Source organism: Tachysurus vachellii, chromosome 24, assembly GCF_030014155.1.
Source record: "Tachysurus vachellii isolate PV-2020 chromosome 24, HZAU_Pvac_v1, whole genome shotgun sequence".
Lineage (NCBI taxonomy): Eukaryota > Metazoa > Chordata > Actinopteri > Siluriformes > Bagridae > Tachysurus > Tachysurus vachellii.
Window position 1 is genome coordinate 7912516 of NC_083483.1, and position 9946 is coordinate 7922461.

The following is a 9946-nucleotide window of genomic DNA, read 5'->3' on the forward strand; positions in this document are numbered from 1 at the left end:
TATTTTATATAGTTATATTAAGAGCTTTATAAAGCATTATACGCTTTGAAGTACCTATAGTCAGACACGTACTCGAGGGACTTCCCTAGATACGATTTAAAACAGGTCTCTCACTTCTAGTAACAATGGTAAACCATAAAGGTTTCACTAACAACCAACCTTTCAGCTTTTCATTCTTTATTCTCAGTGCTGTTTTTAAGTCCTTATGATTAAGGTGTGTTTTTGGTCACGTTTACTGCTGGGTGGAAAAAGAGGAGTGCAGAGAAGAGCAGACTGTAAATGGCTGAGCGTTTATTCCCGTGTGTGGAACAAGCGAGTGGTTATAATGTTCTCTGGAAACAATCTCTCAATCTTCCTCCACCGTTTAGTTCGGCCCGATTTCCACTTTGTCAGACGAGATTATGATCTTCAGCAACATGTTAAGCTTTCGGTTTAAAGTTATTACAGTCACTTTAACACATACAGGAAAAGGAGATTTGAGAGAGATCCATGTTTTTGGCTTTAATTAAGAAAAGCATTGCTCATGAACATGTCTTGTATGGACTAAGGATCATGTGCTGATGATGATATTTTCCAGGAAACAGGACACCAAGTCAAGCCCTGGTTGTTATTTGTTAATATGGAAGAATGCAATATGAGCTTGAAATGACTATTGAGGTGAGCAAAGCCTCGTATTTACCAGTCGTGTCCCTTAAGAGCTTTATTTAGCAACAAGTTGAGGATCTCAGAAATAACCCCTCATGCTCTTTACAGTAAATTGCTCATGAGATTACTAGATAATTACAGACCGAAAGCTGATCACTATCTTAAGCTCCAAATGAACAAGCTTCTCTCTGAGGCCCTCTGCTGGCATGCCTCCGAACATGGGTATAACAGATGTCCTGCTTTGGGTTCTTCTTGCTTTTTATTTAATTCTCATTCTTATTTAAATGAAATTTGATTTAGCATTTCAATTTTTTATTTTATTTTTTCCCTCTTCTCAGGCTCACACCAAAGATCGGCTTTCCCTGGAGCGAAATCCGTAACATTTCTTTCAACGACAAGAAATTTGTCATCAAGCCCATTGATAAGAAAGCACCAGTAAGTCTTCTCATCGGAGGAGTATCTGCATTTGTGCGCATATATTTTATAAGAACCATATTCATTCTCAAAGCTTTAACACTTAAGGCTTCACATCACATTCTGTTTATTCACGATCGTGAAACTCAAATGCAGATTTGTTTGTAGAGCTGCTAGATATGAAGTTCATCAGTTTGATGTACGGTACGATTTTTAACATGAAATATTACTACACATTATGTTTTTATGTTATGTTTATGGGGCAGCTGGCAAGTTATGGGGCAGCTGGCAAGTTCTTGCTCTCTCAGTGATCTGAGTTGTTTTTTTTTTTTTAATAATCTCTGGAAATTTACCAGTTTAAAGTTGAAATAATAAATAATTAAAACTTATCGAGCGCCGTTCTTGTCAACAGTTTGTACCGTGTAGCCTTGTGAGCTTTGCCGCTTCTCTAACCACGTTATAAATTTACTTTTTTTTTTTTTTTACTTTAAGAACAGAAGTGCATTTATACTGGTTATGTGTTATACTGATAAATTTGCATTCCAGTATGTTTATTTAATATAAACTGAAGCATTCTTAAATAGCATTTAACAGCTCTGATCAGCTAATGGACTCAGATACAGTAGGTGTTTTATTTTGGTTTAAAGGTTTATGTTCCAAATACTACAGGCTTAACCTTATAAATGAAAAGCATGTTAAATAATGCTTTAGGGTTTGTCCCTAAATTGTATGATCGGTGATGGAGCCTGTACACTGAGCAACACAGCTATTAAAAAGGATTATGTTAAAATGTGCTACAGTGCTGCATTTTAGAGGTAATGTCAACCCTCCCTCTATAAAAAGTAATAAAATGTGGAGAGACTCCCTAAATTTATAAATGCAATATTGAAATAATCCTTTTTTAATAGCATAGCTGTGTGCACTGGAATGTACTGTATATTCTCCCAGTCATGCTGCATTTAGTGAATCAGCCCCTTTTATTTCATTACAGGATTTCGTCTTCTATGCTCCACGGTTGCGGATCAATAAGCGGATCCTGGCTCTGTGCATGGGTAACCACGAGCTTTATATGAGGAGGAGAAAACCAGATACCATCGAGGTGCAGCAGATGAAGGCACAAGCCAGAGAGGAGAAACACCAAAAACAAATGGAGAGGTACATGAACACTTATCAGCTGAAATTTCACAGTCCTCTCAGGCTGGAGGCTCGGAGGGGTTCGGGTTGTCCAGCGATGTTCAACAAACATTTGTGACGATGTATTAACAGAAAATCATAGGATCTGTATAATAATCTTTTAATACAAATCTATTTAAAAAAAAAACATTGAAAATGAGCTCACAACTGTAAATAAGACACTTCAAAATGGTTATATTGCTTAGTTCCATTGACTGATGGTGGAAAACTTTATCTTTTTTTCTTTCTGACAAACTGAGGGAATACATACTATCTGTGTTACATACAAAGTCTGTGATGACTCTCCCCAGTCTGAGCTCCTTTTATATAAATCATTTAGACAGCAGAGATTTAGATCCAGCGTTGATTCTTGTTGAGTTTTATGGACTCAGCTTTGTAGCTTTTGATAATACAGTGAATCTCGGACACACCTAACAAGTTCTGAGCTTCAGGTAACTTCTTATTCAAATTCAATATTCATTTAAGTGTGAATCTGTGTGCAGACAGTGATTGTGTGGTTATGGTGTTCAGATTGTTTAACATTACTGCTCACAGAGAATGCCAGAAAAATGTGCAGGCAGATTAGTTGGAAAATGAAACGTGTTTCTTACTTTTTTTTATCCAGTAGAGGGCAACATTTTCTGTGGTTTATTTATTTATTTATTTATTTATTTTTACTTGAGCAGTAACATTACATTTGCAGTGTTTATTATTTATTTATTCATTCATTCATTCTTCTTCTTAGACCTGTGTCTGTAGTGGGACTATAAAATGCACGACTGGGAGTTTTGTGTCAGCGAGCGATTTAAAAACGCACAAATTTAATACTGATAATACTGAAACTGATACCAGCTAAATTCAGCTAAGTTCAGCTAAAAATATGTGTATGTTTCAAAAATAATACTTATTTATTTATTTATTTATTGTTTATTTTACTTATTTATTTATTTTTGGTATTGAGAATTATCCAGAATCTATTTCGATGATGATACACCTGAGAGTAATGGGATTTTGACCCTGGTTAATTTCTGGAAAAGCATTTGTGCTCCTTAGAACTGGAATACTTTACAGTATAGAAGTTGTTTACTGCGGCGTACTCGTATACTTGTGCTGTTTCTGTATTTAAATTCTTTCAAAGTTGACCGCTTGAACCTTAACTAACCACAGCCTCTGGAATAATATACATTTTTTTTAAAGGGCTCAACTTGAAAATGAAAAGAAGAAGCGTGAGCTTGCAGAAAAGGAGAAGGAAAGAATAGAGCGTGAGAAGGACGAGCTGATCGAGCGCCTGAGACAGATCGAAGAGCAAACAGCGAGAGCACAGAAAGGTACCGGATGCAAAGCCTCCGCAGTAGTGTGTGCTTCTCCCAGCACGTCATATTCACACTTATAGTGCAAAGAGTCTCTCTTAATAAGGCAAGGGTTTAATCTGAAGAAGTCTCTCAGGTGGGAAGTGAAACTGTAGTAAAGTCAAGAACAAGTACATTCACATCAACATGCTAATGTAGGAGCTTTAACATCACCACAAACCTTCAAAGACATGACTGTAGTGTAGTGTGTTTATCTGTCATGTGTCCCAATAACCAAGATCATGTATACACTCACTCTCCACTTTATTAGAAACAGTTATTTTATTTATGCATGTATCCGATCAGCCAACGATGTGTCGGCAGCACAGTCTATCAAATCCTGTAGATACTTCTTAATAGCCTTGTTAGCTTCAGTTTAATATTTATGTCATATGTCAGAATGGGGCAGAACTCTCTGTGATTTTTGTCAATGGCATAGATGTTGGTACCAGATGTGCTGGTTTGAAGATTTGAAGCTGATCTCTGAATTTAGTTCCTCTTCCTGCTCAGAGACGATGTGAATCAGTGGAGACCAGAAATGAACCAAACTGATCAGAAGCTTTAAAGTCTCTGCCTTGAAATGCATTTTTTTTTTTCTGTGCACCAAAAGGTTTATCTGGTGGACCTCATAATGTTTTCTTTTTATTTCCTTTTGTTTGCTTATTTCCATTTATTTATTATTTTTTTTAATTGACCAATTTTTTTGTAATTACTAACCATATATATCAAATAACAATAAGAATAATTTAATTGCTGTTTGTTTATTTATTTATTAAACACCTCTTAATCGTCATCAAAGTAAAATCAGTTTGGCAAAATTCCAAATGGTGGCTTCTTCACTTTTTTTGAGCCCTATATAGAGATGTCCTGTGGGTTTGGATCTCCTGATTCAGTACATACAAGTGACCGTGAGGTTGACCTTCAGATTTTATGGGTTCTGATTGAGCTCACTGAGCTCACTGAGAACAGGTTGTGGTTTATTCATATCGTACAGACAGCGGTGTGTGTGTGTGTGTGTGTTTAGAACTGGAAGAACAGACACGTCGGGCTCTTGAATTGGACCAGGAAAGGCACAGGGCAAAGGAAGAGGCAGAAAGACTGGAGAAAGAGAAGCTGGCAGCCGAGGAGGCTCGAGCAGCACTGGCCAAACAAGCAGCAGATCAGATGAAGAACCAGGAGCAACTGGTAGGTTGTTCTGTCCCATAAAAAGCATTTCACCCTTCTGTAGTTGACCCCAAAGTGACTGACGTTACTGGTCATTTTACTAAACCTTCAATCTTTCTTTCAGGGTTTAAAATCCCCGTACACGTTTGACCTAATCTGTGATCTTTTTTCCACAAGAAAGAAGGTTGAGGTCAAAAAGATCAAACTGTTTCACATATCGGACCATTTTATTTTCCAGTAATGAAGAATAGGATTTGTGACAATATAAAGACGTGTTGTCATGAACACTGTACAGTTTTACAGGACCGAATATGAGAGCTTTGCTCACTTATTTCTTTGAGGTAATCAGTGTAAAGTTACTAATTACATCAGTAAGCAAGGAAGTATAAATGTGTGAAGTTCTTTTTCAGATTCTTTTCCCTGCCTCCTGGAACTAGCAGGTTGTTGTGTGTCTGAGCTCGAGCTCTGTCATGTTGTCTTACAGGCTGCAGAACTGGCTGAGTTCACTGCCAAAATCACCCTGCTGGAGGAGGCCAAGAGGAAAAAGGAAGACGAGGCCAGTGAATGGCAGCACAAAGTAATGCACCTGCTTCTCCTTACTAAGCACACACATACACGCGTGCACACACACACACAATCTCTCTCTCATACACACACTTGCGCGCACACACACAATCTCTCTCATACACACAGACACACGTGTGCTCTCTCTCTTTTACACACATAAGCACACACACTCACGCATACTCTTTCTCACACACAGACACACAATCTCTCTCTCATGCACTCGCGCACACAGACACACACACAATCTCTCTCTCTCTCACACACACTCACACAGACCGACACGGACACACACACTCTCTCTTTCACACACACACACGTATGCACACACTCTCTCACTCTCACTCTCACTCTCACTCTCTCTCTCTCTCTCTCTCTCTCTCTCTCTCTCTCTCTCTCTCTCTCTCACACACACAAGTATACACCAGTGCTAGATAGTGTTTCACACACGTTTATTTTCCAGCTACTACTCATCCTACTGGGATTTATTATACAACTTAAGTGAACACCTGCTTCTAGCTACATTTCATCGTGGAACGTCTACAAACCATCATTTGCAGTTATTCCCTCATCAGCCTTACATTTGTTTACATTGTTTTATTTCTGAGTAATAAATAATACAATGGATAAAAACTTACTGAATGCTACAATGCATCATCGCTGCAAAACTCCTTCCATAAATGTTAAACTTCTCCTTAGAGGAAACGTCACCATATTAACAGTTACGCATGCTTCTCTGTTTAGATTTGTTTATTATTAGATTTAAATGGCAAGTGTTCAACCCTGTTCATGTGGTGTTAAATAGTGGAAGAGAAAATGAATCACAGACCTTGTAAAATACTTTTATTTTTTTATCTGAGAATCCTAGATTTACAGAAATGTATCGTCTCTCATCACAGCTCCTTACGATTAGAGCCTTGGCACGTTTTAAGGTTTTTATTTGGATTCGAGACGGTGAGTTTGTGTCTGTTTTGGTCAGATGAACGCAACATGGGAAGAATCAGCCTTGGTGTGAAGGCTCAGTGAAGTGTACAGAATGAACGGATCAGTACGAGGTCAAGCGATGCGGTGTGTTGTGTATCGACCGTGCTGTTTGATCCGACGAGCTGTTCCTGTTGATGCTTAGTGGGAAGCTCTTGTGGGAATCCAGAGCTGAACACAGTGTCCGATGTCAAACTCTCCAACTGTTGAGCTGAAGAAACACACTAAGCCACAGTAACCTCTGTGTTAATAGTGAGAGATACAGGAGCGGGACTTTTTAAACACCGTGGCATTTGTTACTTGAAAGAAATCGATAGTTCGTATCTGAGACATATTCTAGAAGTGAATAATCATTAACACTAAAGGACGTCCCGCACAACCGGTTTATTTTTCACACACGGAAGCAGGAAAGGCTTCATTCAAGGCTAGAATCTATCAAGCTCGCTGCACACCTCAGTACCTGGGAACATCACACAGACTGTCCTCCTTAATCAATCCATCGATTCTTTCTTTCATTCATTTATTCATTCCCTGTCCTGCTAATCCTGACTGATAGATCGCTAAACCTTCTTTAAAGCATTTCTCTCTTGTTTCTGAAGCGATCCTCTAAACAAGATAAAAGCCACTGTAAGCTTACATACAGTATTAATCAATCAACAGCCGTGTTTTAAACTGCTTTCCTTAAAAAAAAGCACTTTTGTGGGTAGTTTTAGTTAAATGTTGTAATGATGTGTCTAATAGTAGTCTGATGATCTCTGCTCCCTTCTCCTCAGGCTCTCTCAGCTCAGGAGGATCTGGAGAAAACCAAAGAAGAGCTGAAGACCGTGATGGTGTCAGTACCAGCAGGCAGCTCAGCGGAGAACGAACATGACGAGCACGACGAGAGCAGCGCCGAGGCCAGCGCAGAGCTCTCCAATGAAGGGGTGGCGCACACACACACCGAGGAAGACCGCCTCACTGAGGCCCAGAAAAACGAACGCGTCAAGCAGCAGCTCCAGGTGAGTCGATCCCAGCTCATACCTGCACCATGGAGCTCCTGCAGCTTCACGTCATTTCCAATTCTTTTATCACTTTTCATTCGTATTTTTGTCAACACATCGCTGTCGTGATCCTCACAGGCCCTGAGCTCAGAGTTAGCACAGGCTCGGGACGACACGAAGAAGACGCAGAACGACGTGCTGCACGCTGAGAACGTCAAGGCCGGCCGCGACAAGTACAAAACTCTGCGCCAGATCCGCCAGGGCAACACCAAGCAACGAATTGACGAGTTCGAGTCCATGTGAGGAGCGCTGACCCCTAACCCTTTAACCCCCACCTTTCCTTGGCCCACTTACTTGCCCCACTCTCAAAGCTGCAGCCCTGATGCCTTGGCAGCTGGCTTATAAGCACAGCTTTCTTTCTTTAGTAGTTTTTTTTTTCTTTTCCTCCCCCTCTCTTCACCAGCCCATCCCACCCACATGACCTTTAACCCATGGCGCCTGATGATAGCATTCTACTCTGCAGAGAGGCTAGAGGGACGTGGTCACCACCTTCCCCTCACACTTTGCCAAAGCGCTCACCTTCAGCCAATCAGGCTGCTTGATTTCAAGCTCCTCCCACTCGATTTCATCCATTTAGGAGCAAAAGCTTTGTATCATATCTTTATGAACATTTGAGATTATTTTTCCTGAAACGATGGAGATACTAAAATGGAAATGTCATTTTAGAGATAAGACGGAAGTAGCAAAAAGAGATCAAAATTTTATCCAAAAGGCCATTAATACTTTTTTTTTTTTTCTTCATTTATTCGAAGGTTTGCCCGCATTATACACTTTAATCCCAGGTTTTGATTTACAATGAGCTTGAAGTATCTAGCAGGTTTCTTTAGTTCCTCACTCGTTTTATTAACACGCTGATTTTAATTTCTGCTGTTAGCCGAAGTTTCACCGCAGACGGCGGGTTTCGTTTAGGATTTTGAGCGCACGAAATATCTCTCCATGACAACGATTCTAATAAACAGCGAATAATTCAACAGGAGTCTAAACCAAAACTACGGATCACCAAAGGGAAGCGGACGTCTGCGTCGTGTGAAAGATTCGAACGGAAAAGTCGTTTAAGACGACGAGCACCGGTTTCTGAGAAACGCGAGTGGATTCGATTTTTGGTTGTAAGCTGCTTTGGGACGTTTCGCAGTCCGGCCTCCTCTTTATGTGTGCGTTCTCAGACTCGCAGTGTTTCATGTCCAGTCTCCATATGGATGGTTTTCCCTGCCTGCCGGCTCACAAAGGTCACGACAGATAGGCAGACAGCTGCGTGTGTGTGTGTGTGTGTGTGTGTGTGTGAGAGAGAATACTGAAAGCCTTTCTGACCGGGGAGCATGTGAAAACATCGGTCCTGGCATCAGGATGGCTCTCTACCTCATTACTGTAAAGTGTGGAGACTGATGTGTTAAACTCTGAGCGTGCTGAGAGACAGGAAAGACAGTTTTCTGCTCTAGGTGTAGCGTTAATGTCATCTTGCTGTGTGTGTGTGTGTGTGTGTGAGAGAGAGAGAGAGAGAGGCAGAGATTTACTCTGGGTATGAATTCAGAGCTCAGTATTATGTCCAGATTAAGTAGTGTTGCTCACCACCGTCACCAGACGTTCCTATAGAGCTAACGACGTACGATACCAAAGCCGCCCTGACGCAGAAACCGTGGCGAGTTTAGAGCAGCACGTCACCGTGCTCACGTGTAGCAGACTCGAATAATCTAATCGTCTTTGTCTTGTTCTTCTTGTACTTCACAAGACGGTATTTTGCGTGCGTTCAGTTATAAAAGTGCAGATCCAGGAGGGTGAGTTTGTCATGTTGTTTTTCCTCTCCTCGCTTTCTTGCCTCCCAGTTAAAGAAATTTAAGCAAATAAAAAAAGAAGAAAAGAAAAAAGAAGGAAATCTATACATCAGGTTTAATCCATCTCCTGAGTAATTCTTCCTGTGTTCATCATCAACATGTTGATCTGTTATACGCACGTCTTGTGTGAAGAGAAAGCAGACCTCTAAATGTTGTGTTCCTGTTCACTTTTCCCCACAACTATAACTATTTATACAAAGTTCTAAAAACCTTTTCTAAAAATTGTACCTTGCAAGGTGAATTTTGTTTCATTTTATGTTAGTGAAGGCAGAAAAGGTCAAAAAAAAAAAAAAAAGCAATTCTTTTTGGTGGTTGAGACACAAGCTTCAAACCAACCCAGCGTTTTATTCGTGTCTAGGAAATGCCATAGAAAGAGAAAATTCTGTGCTTCCAATATTATTATTTTTTTTTTTATTGCTTTATAAATTTGAACCACCAGAGTTTGCATGCAAGCTTTCACTGAAGAGGATGGGGTTGCTACCTTCATGCCACAATGGTGTAACCTTGTTGCTTTGAGTTATTGTTTCTTTTGTAGTCGGGTGGAATTTGGCCTGCTGGCATTGGAGTGATTGGGGGGGAAAACCAGAGCAAAGCTGCCACTGCTGCTTCTGGAACCAGCCGTCATGTTTGCCGTTTGTTTTTTTGTTTTTTGTTTTTGTTTTTTTTTTTTTTGTTCCCCCCTTTTTATGTTTATATAGCTTTCTGTTACATAGAAACCAGTCAAGCTTTGTTCATGACTAAATATGTAAAAAATAAATAAATAAAATAAAGATGAAATATCTGACTT

General features: G+C 40.0%; 1 protein-coding gene across 2 annotated transcripts in view; it reads left to right on the forward strand.

The window, feature by feature from the left end:
- Positions 1-9943, forward strand: part of LOC132839157 (radixin) — a 34638-nt gene extending 24695 nt beyond the window's left edge. For both annotated transcript variants that reach the window (XM_060859975.1, XM_060859977.1), the window contains 7 exons: positions 984-1080; positions 2051-2214; positions 3430-3560; positions 4606-4766; positions 5230-5322; positions 7064-7288; positions 7409-9943. In XM_060859975.1, the coding sequence (XP_060715958.1) occupies positions 984-1080; positions 2051-2214; positions 3430-3560; positions 4606-4766; positions 5230-5322; positions 7064-7288; positions 7409-7573 (1036 nt within the window). In that variant the 3' untranslated portion in view covers positions 7574-9943. The remainder of the gene's footprint in view (positions 1-983; positions 1081-2050; positions 2215-3429; positions 3561-4605; positions 4767-5229; positions 5323-7063; positions 7289-7408) is intronic.
- The last annotated feature ends 3 nt before the right edge of the window (positions 9944-9946 follow it).